We start from the raw sequence: 22,266 nt of genomic DNA, 5'->3' as shown, positions 1-22,266 counted from the left end.
ATCTGCTGCGGGGAGGGAACATGGATACTTGTCTGCCGGCTTCTGGTTCCCACGCAAGTAAGCCTGCTGTCAATGGAGGAGGACATTGATACCCGCAAAATCAACAACAGTTTCCTGCGCGACCACAGCTATGCGACCGAAGGTAACGCCAGCCCCACCGCATTCCGCCGCTGGGGCCGGGCGCAAGTTGCGGATCGCTGAGCTCCGCGGGCGGCAGGGCGCGTAGCGGCGCAGACTCCTCCGGGCCCCGGGGCTGGGGCGGGGGCTCGGCCCGCAGGGGCAGCTGCCCCGGCGCCCCACATCCATCCGGGCTCGGCGAGGCGAGCTGGGTGTTCAGCAGCAGGTGGACCCGGCGCCCACGGGAGTTAAAATGGCCCTCGGGGATGAGGTTTTTCAGGGTGGGGCTCCTGGCTGGAAAAATGACTCCCGCTCCCAAAAGCAGATGACCCTTCTCTGAATATATATGCAGGGGTCGGTGGAGTGGGGGATAGGTAAGAAAGAAGAGGGCCCAAGAGGACCGTGGGTCCTCCTCTCCCTGAGCGGAATGATGTGTCTCTCAGTGGCTGCAAGGGAGGGCATGGTTTCATTTCCTGCCCGTTAATCTCCCCCGCCGGGTTACCTGCTTAGACAATCAAAAGCCCAAAAGGCCCGTTCATAAAGGGCGACCCTCTCTCCCCTTGGAAGTGCACTAGCAAGATATAAAAAGGTGGCTCGGGAAACAGTGTTGGGGCGGCGAGTGAATGAGTCTGACACGTGGGGCGAGCAATGCGATCAGTGGGGCCTTTAAAAATCACCATTATGAATTCTGCAGCAGTAGTTTCTGCTGAATCAACAGCCAGCAGAAAGCAAGAGGGTTCAGTAAGCTGAGCTTTGCCAAGAGGTGAAATTGTCGTCTCTCTCTCTCTCCCTCCCTCTCTCCTTTTCTCTCTCTCACCGTTTCCCCCAGCTTGTTCTGACATTAGCCTGAGTGAGGTACAGGCAGAAAAGGAAAGTCAGCAGGTGGAATCTCATTTGCCTTTTGTGTGGGAATAGAGAGTGGGGGCATTTCCAAATACCAAAACTTTTGCATTTTTGCTTTCATTTTCTACCTGTCGGCCTTTATCCTTAAGTACTCCTGTACAGTGTTGCATCGTCACATTGTAATTCCCACGTGAAAAAATGTGTGTGAAAGGGTTTTAGGAACATGTAGCAAGATATGTTCATTTCAGATGATTCCTATTATTCCTGGATGCTAAAATTTCTGTCACATTTAATCACATCAAGACTACTAAAGAAATGTGGATGGGGGTGCTAAAGAGTTCAAGTTCTGAAAAGAAAAAGACACACAATTTAGGGGTAAATGTGGCATCTTCTATAAACATCCCTGAAAGTTTCAGATAGAATGTTCAGCGTTTTTGAAAACATATGCTTTATTCGTCATCATCATTGGAGAGCATCACACCTAATATGTCCATGGTTCTAGACAAATCAAGCAAAGCTGTATGACCTCTGGCCTTCAGGAGCTTAGAGGTAGCTTTTAAGATGTTCAGCTTGTCCCTGCCCCATATCAAGCACCATGCTTACTGAGTCTTTTTACTTGCCTGGTGACAACATGATTGTTACATGTTCTTCCCCAGTCTTAGTGCTTTGTCACGGATTCACCAGGTAGCATATGATCAGCTCTGGGTCTGAGCATAGCATGCAAAGAGAAGTTGGTTTTGGGTCCATTGTCTTTGGGGGCACACTTTTTTTTTTTGTTTGAGACAACAAAGACAGAGGGTTGCCTTCATGTTTTCTTCTGTATTGCCTTATGCCTCCAAGTGCAGGCAAAGGAAACTTACTGAGCTAGGAAGATGGGAAAATTGAGGTCATGTGTGTAGGAGTATCATCTGTAAAATGAAGAAATGAGTTAAACATGGCATTCTTCATTGCTTTCAGGGCCTTAGATAGACCTAATCTTTGTTCCTCTTTGATGCCATTTTGGTAGACTCTGATTGCAGATAAAATATCTGGGTTCATATATTCTAAAATGAGGTAGAGTTTATAGCAAAGAATTTACTAAAATCGTTCCAAATCAGCCTCCTTGGATCACTCTCCCCACACCAACCCCCGTGCCACTACATTCAAAACTACATAAACCACAGTACATTTTCAAGGGTTTTTTTTTTTTTTTTTTTTTTTTACCTGAGCTTGGTGTAAGTTCTTGCCTGGAGGATCCCAGGGACAGGGGAGCCTGATGGGAGCCTGATGGGCTCTGTCTATAGGGTCGCACAGAGTTGGACACAACTGACGCGACTTAGCAGCAGCAGCAGCAGTGAAAGTCTGGAAAGAAAAAAAATAGTTCTTAGACAATGTAAGTTGTCTTTTCACATGCAATTCCCAATTGCATTTTATTCATCAGAAGAGAATCCTTCCTCTTCTGATGAATACCTCAAAAGTGCTAGTACACCTTGAAGGAACACCGCCAGATCAAAATCCTTGTTAAAATCCTCTGCATTTGGGACTTGCCCCAAAGTTCTCTTCCCCTTTTTTAACTGAAACCCACCTTCTGGGGAATTAGTTTCTAGGTCCTTCTTCAGACTTTGCTTTTCCTTTTGTTTTCTTTGATATTTCTGCATTTTCCTGTCTTGCCCAGTTATGTCAGCTTTCTTTTTTCCTGCAAAATTTCCTTTGCATTTATGTCTGAATTTTTCTTCCCTTTGCTCGGATCATTCCACACTGCAGTATTCTATTTAAAGCTGAAAGGTTTTTGCTGTGTAGTTAGTGTGAAGGACTCCAAGCTCAATTTGCATTATAAGTGGTAGCTGCAGGCAAGTTCATCCAGCTAAGAGCAATGCAAATACTAAAGGACACTTTTCCCAAGCTTTTCTGTCTTTCTTTCTCTCTTTCTCTCTGTGGGAAAAGAATGCATGATGTGCATTTATTTAAAACATTTCTTATAACTTTTCTTTTGTTCTGAGTATGAAGTTACCACCTTCACCTCCCTTTTCCTTTTTCTCCCTTTTTAAAAGTTGCTATCTTTGAGCATCTCTCTTTTCCAAGCACTGCAAGTACTGAGCTTTTTGTAAGTATCATTTCAATATGTCCACACCCGGTTAGGTGGATCTTGTGATTTCCATTTTTAATAAGAAAACTGAGCAACTGAGGCCCAGAGATGACACTAATTAGTCAAGGTCACACAGTCAGGATAAAATTTGTCTTCCGACTCTAGACAGTCTGACGTGCTCATCTATTAGAAAATTCTGCACAGCTTCATTTTTCTTTAACTATTAGCTCCTGTAATGAGGAAGATCACAGTGGTTTATCTCTGTATGTAAATAGTGTTCCCTTCTGAGGGAAAATTCTTTGCAGGGATCATTTGAAAATGTCCATATAGGGTTATACATGAGGAAAAGCATCAGTAGGGTTGGCTTTTATCTTTTTGACTTGTTAGAACCAACTAAAACTCCCTCTCCAATAGCGCAATCAGAGTTTTCTAGATTAATACTTCTATTCTCATGGGGCAGAATAAATATTCTACATAGGAGGAGTTCACAAGAATGGCAATCTGGTTAGAAGAGAAAGTCAGATAATTTGTTGTTTAACTATTCTTTTCTCAATTTCCTTAGCCATAGAATGGGAATAACAGCAGAACCTACGCCACAGGGGAAAAAAATTTATAGTCCATGGGGTCGCAAAGAGTCGTGTGCGACTTAGAGACTTTCAGTTTCACTTTCAATGCAGGAAAAACACTCAAGACAGTGCCTAATACAAAGCCAGACCCTGATAGATGCCCTCAGTAATTATAGCTGTTGTTATTTTAACTTAAATTGCATTTGTATTGCAAGCACAATGTTTTTCCTTGCATTGTTGTTGATTTGGAGTGATCTTGAGGGAAGTAGAAATAGGTGAGACGTCCCTAAAACCCCCCACAGTCTCTTCTTGGCTTATCCACTAGCCGTAGATAGCCTCTTAGCAATTTGCCTTAATGTATTGGGTTGGCTGAAAAGTTCATTCGGGTTTTTCCATACTATGTTACAGAAATAACTTGCTGGTTATATTCTGGCAGCAAGTTCTGTCTTCCCCTGCTGCTGCTAAGTCACTTCAGTTGTGTGCGACTCTGTGCGACCCCATAGACAGCAGCCCTTAGAGGCCTTTAAAAACCCATACTTCTTGTACATATTTTTAAAAGAAGAGCAAATGCACTTAGTCTATGTATAGTTATTATATTAATATGATATCATTGTTATTATGTAACTGTTGATGCTTTCTGACTTTAATTCCTTCAACAACTATTAATTGACTTTCTGCAGAAGTGATCCTGCATACTCCAGTATGTTGTGTCTGTTCTCATGAACTTGAAATCTGGTGGAAGAGGTAGACATTAAACAAACAATTTTCCAAAGAATTACGTAGCTTCCAATTGTGATAAGTGATATTCAGGAAATGCACAAGAAAAGCACAGGAAAAGCCTTGAGATGATTTGTAAAGGAGAAAGGTAAATATAATTTAGATTGAGGCTCAGGGACTGGCTCAGACAAAGTTTAAGCTGAAAACCAAGGGATAAGTCAGGAATGAACAGGAGCTGAAGACATTTCAGGTAAAAGGGACAGTAGGTCCCAAGTGCAGAGTTATAAAACAGTCTGACAGACTCAAAGAATGAGAAGATGCCGAGGACTGAGTGTAGGGAACAAGAGGAAGAGGGCTGAAAATGAGACTGAAGCCTGTAGTTTACTTTGAAATGGACCAAACCAACAAAGAATAATATTAGGGGAGAGGAATGGATAAATAGACAAGCAGATGATAGAACAAATATAAAATGTTAATGGTAGAATCCAGGTGGTCAGTCAGTGGATATCCACTGTAATTTTTTTTTTTTCAACTTTGCTATCTGTTCAAAAATGTTCATAATGTTACAGAAAAGAAACTGGAGAGGTATTTAGGGATTAGGTCACGTTGAACCTTGTTGACCATAAGGAGTTTGGACCTTATCCAAAGATGGATCAAAAACCATTAAAGGATTTTGATCAGGGGGGAAATATGATCAGGTTAGTTTTTTCAAAGCTCAGGCTTGCTGCTGTGCAGGGTGGGGCCAGAGGGCTTGCTAGGAAGTGAACAGGAGTGAAAGCGGGAAGATAAATAGGAGGCCATAGCTGTTCTGTAGGATGGTAGCACGAGTAGCGATGGAGAGAATTCTGTAGATTTGAGATACATTGTAGAAGAATGGATCAGGCTGACTTGGTGTGATAGACTAAGTGGAGATGGAGAAATGATGGAGATGGTGTCAAGGAAGACTTGCCATGAGGATAGATGCATGATGGGGCTGTTCACTGAGACTGGAAAAAAGACTTTGGAAATTGATGAGGTGTGTGAGTCATCTAGCCTCATATTGAGACTATCAAGTAAGCTTTGTATATCTGGTTCTGAAGCTCAGAAGAAAGATCTGGACTAGATACATAATTTGGGGTGTTGTGGGTATATTAAAGGCACTTAAAAGTATGTGAACAGTTGAGATGCCTAGGAGAAGAGCCTTCCAGGACATATTGAGCCCTATGGGTGAAAAATTTCAAGGAAACTGATCTTGTCTCCATATAAAGAAATTATAACAGAAAAGAGTACCTTGGTATAAGCGTAATTAACCACACACTTAAATTATTCAAATAACCCTGTATGGCCATTTCTCAGAAATGTGATAGAATAAGAAGAGACCAATCTTGGGTGAGTTGAGTTCAGAGGGTCTCCAAACGCGAGCTCTGTGTGATCTGTGAAATGTTACAGCTTTTCAGGGGCACAAGAATCAAAATAAGAAAGTAAAGGCCCCTGCTTCCTCCTCTCTCCTCATCCATCCCACGCACCTTCAAGAAAAGAGGGAAGCTATAATGAATAAAACTAGGAAGAAACATGAAAATGAGTTTTCATAAGAAGCTAATGAAAAGGCATCAGAAAAGTAAAAAGAGGTGTTGTCATGATAGAGAGCTGCCTTGTATTAATAGTTCCTTAAGTTGCTTTGGTATTTTTATGCAAATGCAAGATCAGAATAGTATTTCCAATGCATATGGATGAATGTTTGAGTTCTCTGCTATTCTCAGAAAAATCTGAAATGGAAGGTGGGAAGAAGCTGCCTTACAGTATTATAAATGACCTTTCCGGGGATAGGAAATGTTCCGCTACTAAACGAAATAACCAGAGTGCATTGAAAATCACTAGCAAGTATTCATTATTAGCATTCAGGTCTCCAGGGGCTATCCCAAGCCCTTTATGAGGGCTGGTCAGAAACGTACCAATAAACCTGGGGTGAATAATATTAGGCCAGTCCTGTCAAAATACTGGTAATGCTCGATGAAAAGAGCACAGCTGTAGACTGACACTCCTAAATTCTAGCATTTGCATTTATGAAGAAACTAAGGGTCCAGTTTAGATGCTTAGGCGAGGGAAGAGAACGAAGGTTTCTTCAATTCTGTCTGTATTCCAGTCATTTTCGTAGATGTTTCTCATGTGTTTACTCCATCACCTTCAGCAACTCTGAGAGAATGCTTGCATTAGATGCATTTTTCAGGATAAGAAATTACAAGGTTTGGAGAAGCAAAGAAACTTAGGTATAAGGTCGCATACTTGTAAGTGGCAGAACCAGATTGGAATCAGTGACTGCCTGGATCTAGGCAAGAGTTCTTTGCCCATCCCTGCTGTCCCTTGTTTGGAATTTAGGGGGAAAATGCTGGCTGTGTTCAACACTCTGCATACATCCCCATGGTGGCCATTCAGTGCTACTCAGTTCAGCTGGTCAATCTCTTCCCAGTAAGGCAGTGCATGTGTCTGGGCCTTCCTCTTTTTCCCACAGGGAGGGAGCTGAATTCCCCTCGCTGATGCCAGAATCCTTAGCTAACTTACTCCTGTAAGTTTATTTTCCTCTATTTATAATAAGGGCTTCCCAGGTGACACAGTGATAAAGAGTCACCCGGCCAATGCAGGCAGGAGATGTGGGTTCAACCCTGGGTCAAGAAGATCCCCTGGAGAAGGAAATGGCACCCCACTCCAGTACTCTTGCCTATAAAATCCCATGGACGGAGGAGCCTGGTGGACTGTAGTCCGTGGGGTCTCAAAGAGTCAGACACGACTGAGCGACTTCACATTCACTTTTCATTCTCATGCATTGGAGAAGGAAATGGCAACCCACTCCAGTGTTCTTGCCTGGAGAATCCCAGGGACAGAGGAGCCTGGTAGGCTGCCATTTCTGGGGTTGCACAGAGTTGGACACGACTGAAGTGACTTAGCAGCAGCAGCAGCAGCCAGTATTCTTGCCTGGAAGATCGCTTGGACTGAGGAGCCTGGCGGGCTATAGTCTTTGGCATCGCAAAGAGTTGGACACAACTGAGCACACTCACACATGTGTATAAGAAAAGAAAGAAAATATGAAATTGAGCAATCAAATTATGAAATTTACCTAGCTTTTATAGCCCTCTCCATGTTCCTCCACCTGGCACACTCACAGTGAAGTTTCCACTGAACCATCCAGGCATCTCTTCTCCAGAGCTGATAGCAACTCATGTAGTTGCCTGGAGTGAAAGGAGTGGACCAGAGCCAGCTGTATGATGGCTAATGTCCTTTTGCATTGAAGTGAAGTGTGGGGTGTCAAAGGACTCGTGTTGGCCAGAGTAACACTCCAGTGGTTCTCTACCCATCTCCCATTAAAAAGATGAATTTGCTTTCACCAGACTTCATTTCTACCATCCAATTTCCTTCTGTTGCCTTTCCAGTAGAACTCTGGAATAAAGCTAAAAATCAGCTCTGACCTGACAAACCAATCCTGACATAATCATCCCACTGGAAGCACAGATTCTTTTTACAAGACCACTAGGAGTTTTGTCGTAAATAATCCAGGAACCCTTGAATTCTTATGTTCCAAGTTCACTATGGAAAGAGAGGGGAATGATGATGATAGGATGTGAATGTGTGAAATCCATGGACAACTAATTAGTATTAATGGTTTCTTTGGAGAAAGGATCGTTGTGGGTAATGGAAAAGGATGGGCATGTAGAGGGTTAAGTCAGACTGTCATTTCTATGCCATAGAGAAGAGAGGCCTGATTGATTCCAGCAAATGTGAAGAAATGAAGGGGTGAGAAGACGCATGGAGTCCCAGGGTCTGGAGGGGCCTCTGCAGGCAGGATTTTAACATGAGAAAGATGAGGTCTGCCAGAAGGAGTGTGCCGAAGAGTACCATACCTATGAGGCCATGTATTCTGGGTGTACTTGACACTGGGTTACTGACAGCCTCCTCCATCATGCATAGCTGATTTCAGTGCTGAGAATCTATTAAGTCATGAACCTGAAGTAGTCACAGAATGGCAGGTCACCTCCTCTGCTTAATGCTTGGGACTCAGCTCTGTGACCCTCAACAGATGCACAAGGGTGCTGAGTATGGAAAAGCTGTAAACGGTTCTAATGGGGGATATTGCCGCAAAATGCTGAGTGCTCCCAGGTGGTCTGAAAGGAAAAACCTGGACCCCTAAGTACAAAATATCACCAGGAAGTATTTTACCAAAGAGGAGAAGAGCTGAACAAGAAACTTGAGGAGAACAGCATTTGCTCATGTAACTTTGCAGAAGTCAAGTCGGGGCCAAGGACACCCAAGTTAGGAGGACCATTGGTTCACGACAGCTGTACTGCTGTCGTTCATGTTCCTCTCTGCCTTGATGTCTGTATTTATGAAGCAAATAATGCAGAAATGCCTTCTTACTTGAAAAGATTCAAGCATTATGGAAGTAGATAAAAACAAAGCGTGAATCACCATCCATGCCTGCACCCACCCACTTCCTTGTTCAGAGTTACCATTGTCAATAGTTGCTGAGCTTCCTCATAGCCAACTTCATATACATTTTCATACATTTAAATATCCAGGTGCAGATACACATTGAGGGAAAGACTGTTTTTTCATGTAACTGAATGCATGTTTGTTTTGTTTACGCTTTGTTTTTTTTCCCATTCAGTGATGTATCTGAAAGACCTTTCTGTGTCAGGACACCTACATCTGCCTTGCTCTTTTTAATGGCTGCCTAGTGCTCCATGGTATGACTATACCATAGTTTATTTAGTAGTTCCCTTGTGGCCAGATGGAAAATTGCTTCCAGTTTTTTATATTATAGAAGATACTGGAGTGATTATTCATATATATGTGTGTGTGTATATATATGTTCTTGTTGATGTTCTCCTTCCTGATTTTATCATCTTTCAAAGCCAAGATATTGGTTCTCATTTCTTAGCAAAATAGCAAGAAGGAATCTCTGGTCCTTCATTTATTCTCTCAGTGACCTTGGATAAATCATTTAACCTCATGAACTTGAACTTCTTAATATAAGAAATATCTGGCATTCCTGGAGAAGGCAATGGCATCCCACTCCAGTACTCTTGCCTGGAAAATCCCATCGACGGAGGAGCCTGGTAGGCTACAATCCATGGGATCACTAAGAGTTGGACACGACTGAGCGCCTTCACTTTCACTTTTCACTTTCATGCGTTGGGGAAGGACATGGCACCCCACTCCAGTGTTCTTGCCTGGAGAATCCCAGAGACAGAGGAGCCTGGTGGGCTGCTGTCTATGGGGTCGCACAGAGTTGGACACGACTGAAGCGACTTAGCAGCAGCAGCATGTATATGTGCATAGTATGTGTATTCTGAAACCACTGTGGATTTGAGTGTTCAGATAAGATAATGTTGATGACTGGCAGTCGTGGAGGACCTGCTTTGTGCCACAAATAAACTTGAGATGTAAAATATCTTTCTTGTTGATACTGTCCTTATACCCCTTTAAGTGAAAAGTTGAAACAAAGTGAGATTACTTGTCCAAGGTCACCCAAGAGTGGGTGGCAGAACAGAAGTCACTTCCAGGTCTGTCAATGTAGTACATGGACACACATGTTTTGAAAAAAAGGCATGATATTGATACAGGAAAAAATTGTTCATTATTCTAAAGAAATTCTCCTCTGAATCACTACCGATACAAATGGTCTAATTTTTATCAAGAATTTGAAAATGAACAGAGGAAAAATAAGGCAATGCAGTCTTTATTGTTAGGCAGTAGTTTGGAATGCCCATGAGAAGACCTGCATGTTATTCTCAGTCCTGCCACCATAATTAGGTACTTTTATTCTCTTGGCTTCCATTTGCTAATCTACTAAAATGAGGTTGAAGATGGGGGAGGGAAGGCGAGCTATCCGTGGATTTTTGTGGCTCTAAGTTTCCGTGGTGCCCTATGCCTGTATTTGTGATCACCTGGCTCTGTTTTGTGTGTTATGACATTGCGCTTGGGGGTGAGCCTGGGAGACACAGACGTAAGCTTAAAATGTATGCACTGATGGGTCAGACCATCCTCCTGGCAAGAAGGCTGTGGTGCAGCCAAGAGTGGAGACAGAATGAGAAGCATCTCTTTGCCAAAAGCTGCTGCAGATGGAGGAGCCAGCCTGTCTGGGCGGCCCATGACTTTGAGAGGAGCCATTTGGCAAAGTTATTGGCATGAGCTGCCTTGCAGCACGAATGCTGGAGACCGTCCTGGGCTGGAGTGAATCAGGGATGCAGCAAAGGTGGCTGGTGGAACAAATAACCATCTGGTGAGCAGGGCACTGCTCATCTTGCCGCACCGACAGGCAAGAGCAAGTGCCAGTTGGTGAGGCTGAGCTCTCAGTGACATGATCTGACAGGCACAATAGGCTGTCTCCCTCGCTATTGTGTGCTCCATGGAGGAGGTTGTAAATCCCAAGCAAACTTGGTTCTCTCAGAAACCAGGAAGCCCCAGTTTCTTCTACTGTTATAAAGAAAGAAAGAAAATTCCTCAAAATTATTTATCGCATTTCTTGCCAGCTGCTATGGTGGTGGTGATGGGGGTGTGGTGATATAGAAATTCTTGCTCTCGAGCACCGCTCCATCCATTTAAGCAGATGATGCTCTGTCCTTCTCAAAAGGTACTTAATCATATAAGGACCCAGACTGGGCAAGTCTGCACTACATTTGCCTCTCTTGAGACAGTGGAATCAGAGCCCGCCTGGCTCTAGACCCCCCTCCTGCAACACCAGTTCTGAGGCCTTGGAACAGACCCTCCATCTCTGAATTTTTTCTTACCTGTAAAATATGGCACAGGCTGAGGCAACATGCCCCCTATTAGCATGATATCTTTTTAAACATTTTATTTATTTATCTATTTTTGGTTGTGCTGGGTCTTAATTGCTGCTCAGGATTTCTCTTGTTGGGTGAGTGGAGGATACTCTCTAGTTAATGGTGTGTGGGCTTCTCTTGTTGCGGAGCACAGGCTTTAGGGCACACAGGCTTCGGTAGTTGTAACACGAGGGCTCAGTAGTTACAGTTCCCGGGCTCTAGGGCACAGGCTCAGTAGTTGTGGCACATGTGGGCTTAGTTGCTCTGTGGTATGTGGCTTCCTCCCAGATCAGGGATTGAACCTGTGTCTCCTGCATTGGCAGGTAGATTCTTTATCGCTGGAGCCAGCAGGGAAGTCCCTAACATGTTATTGTTTATACGTGAGCACAGAATACATACAAAAGAATCCCTCTCCATGCATTTGGAACCAGTAGTTGATGGTAAATTGGAAAAGTTAAGGCAGAGAATCATAAAAATGATATACCTATTATATTTACTTATTTATTTATTTGAAGTTTAGCTGATTTACAATGTTGTGTTAGTTTCAGTTGTAAAGTGATTCTGGTATATATTCTTTTTCAGATTCTTTCTCTTGTAGATATTACTAAATATCATGTATAGTTCCTGATACACCTATTTTAAGCAGCATTGCCTAATTTTGATGAAAAGCTTCTTGAAGAATCAAGGCTTAATCTTTGAGTATGGGTGGGACTGCTGACTGGGGCACATATTCTTCTGGCACAAACCACACCCACAATGACAAAGACCACGTCTAAGTTTGGTTTCCTTGAGATTGAGTGAGAGTATAGACCCCTGAGAAGCAATCTGAAGTACAGATCCTTCTAGGTTTTCACAAATGTCCCCCATATTTTATCTTTCCCACATTTAATTGACAATTCTTGATCATCTTTTGAAAGCATTCAACTTAGTTTTCATGTCAGACAGTCATCACTGTCCATGATATTCAGTTAAATAACCAGTACAACTGACATCAAGGGATTTGGGAACCAATACAACTGACTTTCAGTAGACATGCAGCTCAAACAAAAGAAGTGGAAGTGAGCCAGTGGACCAGAGACGAGCCTAATAAATTAGCTGTGAACGTAGAACATGATGGAGACACATTTTACAGAGGGAATTGAAAGCAGTTTTTCATCTGATGAGTCATCTTCTTAGAGGTCTATTAAAAGAGCTTCTGTTGTAGAGCCATCATATACTGAGTGCTCACAGTGTACCAGGAATTAAGAGCTCTGTTTATACTATATATGATGAACTATATATTATGTGTATATGTATATGTTGTGTACTACATTGGTGTGTATACATAGGATAATGGTTGTGTGTGTCGGGGTGGGGGAGTGTACCATTTAATCCTAACAACAATCCTCAGCTGTATTAAGGTTAATTCAGTTAAGGCTGAATTAGGTGAGACTTTTAGGTCTTATTCACCACTGTCTCTTATCCATCTCCTAGTCCAACATCTGGCAAATGGCACTCATTACATGTTTATTAAGCAAATGAGGGAATATATGATGAAACTTAGAGAAGTTGTGTAAGCTGCCTAGCATCAATCAGCAGCCTCAGGACTTTGAATGCACATGTCTCTGACCCAAAAATGTATGTTCTTAAGAACAAATTTAGTTCTGTTATAATGATTTCTTTTTCACAAAGCTCTTGGACATCTACTTTGGATCCCATATTTCCTTAAGAATAACCTAATAGGATACAAATCTGGGATTATCTCCACTTTACACAAGTATGTAGATGCTTGAGAATAGGGTCAGTAGCTTGTCCTGTAAAGGGCCAGATAGTATTTTAGTCTTTCCTGACCATATAGTCTACTCAACTCTGTCACTTCAGCATGTGGACATGGCTGCATTCTAGCATTCTATTTATAAAATCAGGTAGTGGCCCATGGACTGCAGTTTGCTGACTCCTGTTCAAAAAACTGTTTGGAACCCAATAAAGTTTTAAAAAATGTTGATCTTTCAAGTGAGTGACTGTGGTAAGTGCTACAAGATGCTCACCTGAACAGGAATGGTTCAGTGGGAAAGGTGGGGTCTTGGTGGGATGCCGACAGGTGGAGAACAGTGGCAGAGGCATTCCTAATGGAGGGTGGAGTGTGTTCTTAGGAGGCAAAAGCAAGCAAGGAAAATACTATATTCCTGAGCAAAAGAGCTGGAGACTATAGATACAGCAGACTGTCCGTTAGAACCCGCCTATATCCCACATGTCTTCCGGGTAGGATCCCTGTAACTGCTCACTCAGTGGTCACTTTAAACATGCTTATTATATACAAGGCACCATGCTAAAAAAAAAAGAAAAAACCCAGGTATGTAATTAGAAAACAAAAACCTGATGCAGACTGTGTTCTCATAGAACGTGTGTTCTATTGGAAAGATACACATTATACACAAATGTAAGAACATGAATATAAATCTTGTTAAATGCTATGTAGGAAAAGAATAGAGGCTGTGAGAGAACAAAATATGTGCTCACTGATGGAAACTGGGACTATAAAGAAAAGTGTAAGAAAAGAAAGTCGAATTTACCTCTAGCCTCAAACATAATCATATAAACATTTTTTGATGTATTTTCTTCCAGGCTGTGCATGTGTGTGTGAGAGAGAGAGGAGAGAGAGATGGATGGATAAATAAAGGAATTATGAAAAATGTATCATATCTGTTTTTGTTTTGTTTTGGTCCCACACACAATACTGTGAGCATTCTTCTGTAACATCCCATAGTTAAACTATAATTTTGCCAATCACCCAATGCTGAACATTCAGATGATTTCCAGTATTTTGATGTAATATTTGTGTGATAAATGATTGGATGTATCTAAATCATCTCTCCGGTTAGTGTCTTAGGACAAATGTCTACATCAAGATTGCTGGGTTAAATGGTACAAACAAGTATCTAGATCATATTAATCAATTGCTTTCTTAAAATACTGTACCAAGGAGCACCTTTGTAATTGCTTTGGCTCTTTCCCACTTTTTCTAGTCTGTTTTTCCTCTGCTTCACCTTGTCACACATTTTCAAAGTGTTCAAGCTCATCCTAGAGAACATACATGGAATGAAAATCAGGAGAAAAAGAGGTCATAAAGACAGAATCGTGGAGCTTTAACTTGAACCTGTTGCCCTTATCCTCCCCAAAAGCCTGATGCTTTCTTCCTTCCTAGTGGGAAAGCAAGCTCAGTGCCCAGCCTCTGGTATTAAACACATGGGTGAGTAGCTTGTCCTCTGGGATTTAGTTGCCCACCTATATTAAATCAAATTACTTTCCTGGTTCCAGGGCATCGGTTGTAGATAAGTATGTGGAACCTGGTGACCCAGAAATGTTAATTTTCCTCAAATTGGTGAGAAGGTAGTTTCCAAGAGTGATTGACCCACCATGACAACCAGTATGGCTGTTTAATGAACTAGCCTCTTGTGAGGTTCAAATCTGATATTTCTGAAAGCTATGTTAACTTTTTCTTGTTAATACTATATGTGGTCAAATGTAATTTGAACCCCAATAAATCTGAGAAAACTAGACTCTATTATTGGTTCAAGATTTCCAGACATCCCCAAATTGGGAAAATGATTGTATGGCAATGAAAAGTAAAAATCGTATAAATTACCACTGGGATTGCATTTTTGGTGAGTGATTTTGGCCCCTTTAACAACCTTTGAACAATGCAGAGGTTAATTAGGTATAATTTTATAGTCATCCCTCCATACTCCCGGTTCGTCTGCATCCAGATTTAGCCAGCCACAGACTGTGTGGTACTCAAGTATTTTATTATTTTAAAAATATCCATGTTTAAGTGGACCTGGGTACTTCAAACTACATGTTGTTCCAGAGTCAGCCCTGTATTGGCTTTCTGGATTTCACCAGTCTTTGGGGATTACAGTTGGAGTCAGTCTGAAGTCTCAGTTCTTTTTGACTTGAATATTTGTGGCATTTTTCTCCCTTTGAACTATCTGGAGGTATTGTTGTAAGAATACGAAGTTCTTTCACTTTTTATTTACAGTTCTATGAAGTATTAAAAAATGAGACACAGTTTGTGACCTGTGTCTAATAAATAGACTTTAAAAGATACATGGCTGGCTGACTGGCTGGCTGGGTGGCTGGATGAACGAACAGATGGACAGTTGAATGGATAAAGATTTGTGTGGTTAGTAGGTGAGTTGAATGGGTAAAGATTTGTGTGGTTAGGAGGCAATCCAGCTGCTTCCTCAGAAGACTAAAAGTATTAAAACAGTTTCTAGAAGCATCAAGTTTCAGTGATGATTTGAGATGGTAATATTAAAATCTACCTTTCATTTCTTTTCTCTGCTGGCTGTGAAGCCAGCACAGGTAGGATGGAGTGAGAGTGTTGATTGGGGCAGTGCAAATGCATGGGAACAAGCTTCCAGGAATTCATCAGTGGTGCTAGTTTAAAAGAAAAAGATATGACACAGGGGAGAAGAACTGCCCGGGGAACCTGAGCTTAACAGGAGATACTGGGACAGTTTAGTGCCTCCAACTGATGTCTCTTGCAGTGATTAATATCTGATCCCATTCCAGATCTGTCAGATTAGCCTGGGTGAAACTAACATACTATGCTTTGGAAGTTAGAACCCTCTAGTCACTTCATAGGATGTAAGAGGAAAGTTTTGGGCACAGTTCCATTTTGGGTACAAAGTGTATTTCCTTATAGGTTCCCTGACCCGTTGCAGGGTCAGAGATCAAAACCCTACTAAGGTCTCCCCAGGACCTGAAGAACTCTGTGCACTGTAGTGAAAAATCAAGAGGAGTCTGATTATCATACTGGGCTGCTGCTGCCAACATGCTTACTCAGTCCCTACGCTTCCTCAGCACAATTTGAGATGGAAATTTTCCGGTCAGAATTTTTCCTATAAGTCTAAGAAACTTGGATTTGAGCCCATTGCACAGGCCAGGGTTTTTTTTTTCCCCTTTTTCCAGTTACTTGACAAGCAAGTTGCCTTTGAGTAGCTCATATGGATGCCTTGATCTAGACATTGGCACATGCTGAAAAGTCAAAACACATCTTCCTCCTTTTGTTTGAACTTTAAGAAGATTGGTCTGCTCACCATTTTCTCCTGTGCTTTTAAGTCTTCCTGTTTCCTGCCTGTCCCTTTGTCTACCTGAGTCTCTCCTAACGGCTCTTCAAGCCACACAGGCTGGCTTGTGTGGGGTCCTCGACCACCCCAGCCCTTCCTGCTTCCCTGTCCCTCTAAGTCACTTTCCCAGGACCTACGTGACCTGCCTCCAGCCCACATTTTCCAATGACATTTCCCCTGAATTATTTGAATGGCTTAATCATAACAACAGTCTTAGATGTATAGCCTTATCCCCATTTCATAAATGAGAAAACTGAGGTTCAAGTACAGACAGCCTGTCAGGAAGAGGCAGTCCTGAATTTTGTCTTCCCAACTGAAAAGAAATTCTGAGAACACGGTTGTCACATCTTTACTCCTTTAGTTTATGTTACAGAGGACAGTGTAGTGCTTGGTGTACAGGTGTTTAGTGCCTGGCTTTTAACCTGAATCTGAGTTGGAGAATAAATTGATTATGTCTCCATGGTTAGGACAGCAGTCAATAACATATTCTTTATGTGGGAGTTTGAACTTGGGGCTCCCTGTTAGCATGTTGAAGCCGGTTTCTCCTACTTCTTCTAGGGTTTAGATAATAGGGCCGACGTCAAAAGTTGTGCTGTATATTTCTGCAGTCACTTGGAAATTGTACCAGCTCATTAAGAGCACGGCTCATTATTTATTCGTTCATCCATCCATTTGTTAATGTGTTTGTTCATTTTACTCTTTAACCATTCGGCAAGTATTGATTGAGCAACTGAAATGTCATTCATACCATATGAGTTGGCATATGATAGCATCCAAATGAAAATGTATATAAAGCGTTATTAATATCGATTATGAAGGGGAGGGGAGAAGTGAGCAAAAAAAAAAAAGACAATTTAAAAAAGTTCACATAAAAACAATCAAGTGGCTAAGAGGAGATCTGGCCCTGTACAACAGAAAGATTAGGAAGCAAAACGTGAATAAGACCTATATTCCAGAAGCTTGATTGTTTTTATGTGAAGCACATCTTACTATCGCCTTATTTTGGTTGCTTTTGTTCACAAGAATTGTTAATATGAGAATGTGTATCCACCTTAATAAAGAAGTTAAAAAAAAATAAATAAATAAAAAATAAAAAAGTTCACCACATTGATGATAGGACAAGTATATAAGTGTAATTCCTCCCATATAAATTTCTTTGTGAACTGTGAGAGTTCAGTGAACAGAATAGTTATCAAAATACCAATGATGTTTATCTATGGCTAATGGAACTTTTATTTTTACTATTTATCTTGTCTAGTGTATGACAGTTTTCAATACTTATATGCATTGTTTACACACTAAAAATTATAAAGCTGTCATTGTGAAAAATAATTCATAGAGTGTCTATTATGTGCGAGGACTAAGTCTCTGGCTATCAATGTACTAAATATTCACCCAAGTTCTAACTATTTTCTTGGAAGTCCCATTTGTAACTCTTCAAATGAAAATTGATTTGAAGAGTAGTGAAAAGTGGACACTCTCAAATTCTGTAACAAGAATTCCATTAAAGTTCTCTTACCTGTAGGTTCAAGTGAAAGGGCTTTGGGAATGAACTTGGCTCTTAGGTTTAGAGCTCCTTTGGTCTTGGGTCTTGGCTTAAACAGTAAGGGTAAGACGATACTTGTGAGCTCAACCTATCATTTCATAAGGGGCCTGGAGAAGGGTCTTGGAGGAATCAGTGAAAATCAATTGCAATGATGGAAAAGTCATCGAAGAAAAAATGTCTTAAATCCTGTGGGTTGGAGCCAGCGCCTCTGTACATAAAGGGTCTCACCGTCTGTGTTTATTGACACAGAACGTACTTTTAATTACCCTGAAGGAATTTCTGGCATGTTTTGCCTAAGCCAGTCTTAAAATCTTTAATCAGTAGTTTCATGACAACCAGGCCCACTGGCAATGGGGGCACCTGGGGGCAGCTGGTCAAGGGTAGTGTATTGCAGAGTGGCTATTAGTGACAGAGCAAAAGTATGCTTTATCAGAGAGACAGAAGCAGGAAAATGAGATGGCCTTGACTTTGAAAAGTTTGGCATGTCTTGTGTCTGAGAAGCCTGGGTTTCCTTCCCAGTTATTGACCATGATCTAAGCAACCTCCATAACCTCTATTTTTTGTATATTGAGGGTAAACTTTGGTAAGATGATATAAGCCAGAGTTTGAGCGACTAATCAAGCCATCAGCTTTATTGCTTAACAACTAGTGACTTGAGAAAAAAAAAAAAAAAAAGAATTTACCTTCCAAATACAGGCCCAGGGAAAATGTAGACTTTTTTGTGTTAATCACAAAATATTTTAAGAAAAGTGCTATAATAGGAAAAGCAGGATGATGGTGTCACATCATAAAGCCATCTTAATCCATCAAATAACTTGAGGGGAAGCCATAGCCCAAGGTGAATGTGAAGGCACCAAAGACATTGTTTCCTTGATTTTTCTCTCTTTGTTCTTGAATCCCTTAGTTGAATCCTCTCAACAAGATGTAAAAGCAATCAATAGTACTAAATACTGTCTTTTATTCATCTCTCCAGGTTTAACTCCAGATGAGATTTCTCTTTTTCTCCCTACATAGAAATGCCCTTTTCCCTGTCTCTTGTCATAGCTGTCCTAATCAATCCGCATATAGGCTAAGTTTTACTTTTTGATGTAGATGGCAAAGGTGAATAACTTGGCACCTTGAAACCTGAATAGGAATCTAAAGGTGTCTTTGGCACAACATATTGAGCCCCCACTTGTGGAGCTACCAAGAGTGTTTCTGTCCTATTTAGTGACATAATGGCTCGCTGATAATCCTTTTAGCTTGAACAGAAAGGTTTCTCAGTCTATTTCATAGGAACATTCACTGAATGCCAAGGGAATTGCCAAGCTTATAGAGAAGTGAGGCCATTGGAAATGAATCCCTTTTAACCATCAAAACAACTGGGCAGATAGTTCCATGGATGTCCTTGGTGTACCAAGACTAATTATCAGTTTTAAACAGTCCCCTTTCCTCCTACCTTTCAAACTAGTCTTCCAGTAAACCAACTTGGCTAACCAGGTTGTTATGTCAGTGGCCAAATTTTAGGCAAGGAAGGAGTTACTGAAATAATAACCCCCTCTTATATTTCTGATGGGATTTTATATTTCTGCAAAGTATTTTCTCAACTCTTACCTATGTGGCACAAATTTGGAGAGCAGGTTTTATTTTGTCTCATCTTCTCAGTGAGAAAACAGACCCAGTGGATTTCATCAACTTGTCCATGATCGTGTGGCTGGTTTGTAGTGGAGACATGACTGAGGTCCAGAGATTCTGATTCTGAAAACAGAGCTCTTTCCCATGAGATTAGAATACTTAAATAAATCAAGCTTCATTGAACTCTTAAGTAGATGAAATCTTGCAATCTGGGGAAAGGGTGTTCATTTTGCAAGACATTGGCCACCTTCATCCTTAGCATGGGGTTGTTTGGGTAGAGCAACATGGCATATTACCCTTTGATTGTTGGTCTTGGCTGTGGGGTTTCTCATTCCTAAGGTTATTTATTGTTACTATTGCCACATGGGCAGGTTTGGGCCACACTCCTGGCCAGTGGTGCAAGCCTCAAAGAGGTTAGGGTTTGGTGATTATAAAGATGTGGCACAGTCCGTGGACTTCATTCTATTTCAAGTCTGAATATAGCACTCAAACATCTAACTCACAAATAGCTGCCATATGGGACAAATAAGAAAATAGGTAAGAAGGACAATGAATTCATCACTACTGAAACCATCCTTATCCCCTGGAAACATAATCCAAGGACAGGGAAGTTAGGTTTACTGAGTGGTCTTTACATGCTAAGTACCTATTTTGCTTCCTTTACATTTAATTCTGTGAGCAGTGTATTCTTTAAGAAGCTGGGCTCAATAGTTAAATCCTCTAAGTACCCATAAAATAACGACATGAACGTGGGCAAACTCCATGAGATGGTGAGGGACAAGGGAGCCTGGGGTGCTGCCATCCATGGGATTGCCAAGAGTCGAACATGACTTGGAGACTGAGCAACAACAATGCAATCACAACAATAAGAGTAACCACCTTCTAAGGCTGTTTAAGGATCAAGTGAGATAGTGTTTGTACAACGGTTAGTTCAGTACCTGACATAGATTGAACATTCATTAAATGGTTGCTTGGTTGTCTTTAGTATTTCTAGAAGCCTTAAATGATCCTAAGTGTTATTTGCTCTGGGCCAAACATTCCTTCTGCCCTCCAAGTCCCTAGAGTTCAGAATTATACTAAAAAGTATACTCAAAGGATTAAGAGCCCTGACTCTGAAAAACACTGAATTTGTCTCTGGACTCCATCCCTCACTAGTTCTATGACCTTGGGCAAGTTATTGAACCCCTCTCAGCCCAGATGTCTCCTCCTTCAGTTCTCAGTTCAGTTCAGTTCAGTTGCTCAGTTGTGTCCGGCTCTTTGTGACCCCATGAATCGCAGCACGCCAGGCCTCCCTGTCCATCACCAACTCCCGGAGTTTACCCACACTCATGTCTATCGAGTTGGTGATGCCATCCAGCCATCTCAACCTTTGTCGTCCCCTTATCCTCCTGCCCCCAATCCCTCCCATCATCAGGATGAGTCAACTCTTCTCATGAGGTGGTCAAAGTATTGGAGTTTCAGCTTCAGCATCAATCCTTTCAACGAACACCCAGGATTGATCTCCTTCAGAATGGAATGGTTGGATCTCCTTGCAGTCCAAGGGACTCTCAAGAGTCTTCTCCAACACCACAGTTCAAAAGCATCGATTCTTCGGCGCTCAGCTTTCTTCACAGTCCAACTCTCACATCCATACATGACCACTGGAAAAACCATAGCCTTGACTAGACAGACTTTTGTTGGCAAAGTAATGTCTCTGCTTTTTAACATACTATCTAGGTTGATCATAACTTTCCTTCCAAGGAGTAAGAATGAGGCTAACAATGCTTAACTTCTTAAGGTTGCTGTGAGTATTAAATATGTGTTACAGTGTATATAATGTGCTCAGGACAGTGCCAAATATGTAGCATGTAATAAAGACTAAATCATGTTAGGTTGTCTTTTCACTAATATTACTTCAGTTACCTAACTGTCCTAAAGCAAAATCATTGCTGTCAAATGACGGTTGTTTTGATTACAAAACAGAAACAGGTTAATAACCCAACCTTAACCTTTGATCTAGTATCAGTTCTGGCTAGTGGTGATTGGTCTCTTTTAAATAATAAATATAAGCTCATAAAATAATAAATGGAATCTTATGAAAGACTTAGCCAACTGCTCGTCTCTTCTAAATATGAGATAAAACATTAAGAAATGAAAATTCATTATCTACTTTAGATACCATCAATAGGATAGTTTTTAAAGGAAATAGCTTTGAGATACTAAAAAATTAATAATAGATTAATTATAAGCCTCTTTCTATATTAGTGGCATCTTGAAGCTTTCTATTAAGACTTAATTTCGTTAGTTTTGAAAAAAACCTTCTTTATTTTTAGTACTTCTTATTTTGCCTGATTCATAGATTCTGCTAGAGTATAATCTTATAACTCTGAACACTTCAAGAGAAAGAGCGCCTCCTCTCATCAGTGAGATGACTTCTGTTTCTGAGCGTATCTAACTGCTTTTAAGTTGTTCTGTGTATCAGAGTGGCCTCTCTTTTTCACCATTGCTCCTAGCCCCACAATATGAAACCTTACCTCAAAAGCTTAGTCCTGGGCACATGATCCCTCTTTAACTATATGAGGCTAGCTCTCCTAACCACAAACTTCCTCAAAACTCCCTAGATGCCATATGACTGTTGTTTTCTACTCTTATGTTAGTAGAATCACTTGATGTGTTCCTTAAACACAAATTTCTGGGCTCCCCCCAGTGTTTCTAATGTAATAGATCTGGGATGGGGCCTAAACATTTGCTTTCTAAGGATTTCCCAGGAGGTGCTGTTGCTGGTGGTTCACAGCAACGTTTTGATAACCACTCCTCCCCAAAACCCAAAGGCAGCGCGCTTCATGTTAAGGAGGCTGAAGCCCAGAGAGGTTTTGTAGTGCTGGTGGTGTCCCTTCAATAGCCTGGATTTTGA

At 41.3% G+C, this 22,266-nt stretch overlaps 1 protein-coding gene across 2 annotated transcripts in view; it reads left to right on the top strand.

Moving 5' to 3' along the window:
* PPP2R2B (protein phosphatase 2, regulatory subunit B, beta) overlaps positions 1–22,266 on the top strand; it is a 314,879-nt gene that overhangs the window by 346 nt on the left and 292,267 nt on the right. The window contains exon 2 of one of the 2 annotated variants that reach the window (XM_010850472.1): positions 5–142. In XM_010850472.1, the coding sequence (XP_010848774.1) occupies positions 73–142 (70 nt within the window). In that variant the 5' untranslated portion in view covers positions 5–72. Of the gene's footprint in view, positions 1–4; positions 143–22,266 lie in introns of those variants that run through there. The other variant, XM_010850473.1, reaches the window with a different exon arrangement.

The sequence above is a fragment of the Bison bison genome, unplaced genomic scaffold (assembly GCF_000754665.1).
Source record: "Bison bison bison isolate TAMUID 2011002044 unplaced genomic scaffold, Bison_UMD1.0 scf7180017864291, whole genome shotgun sequence".
NCBI classification, from domain to species: domain Eukaryota; kingdom Metazoa; phylum Chordata; class Mammalia; order Artiodactyla; family Bovidae; genus Bison; species Bison bison.
The sequence above is the reverse complement of the archived record's forward strand: the minus strand, read 5'-3'. Positions and strand labels throughout refer to the sequence as shown.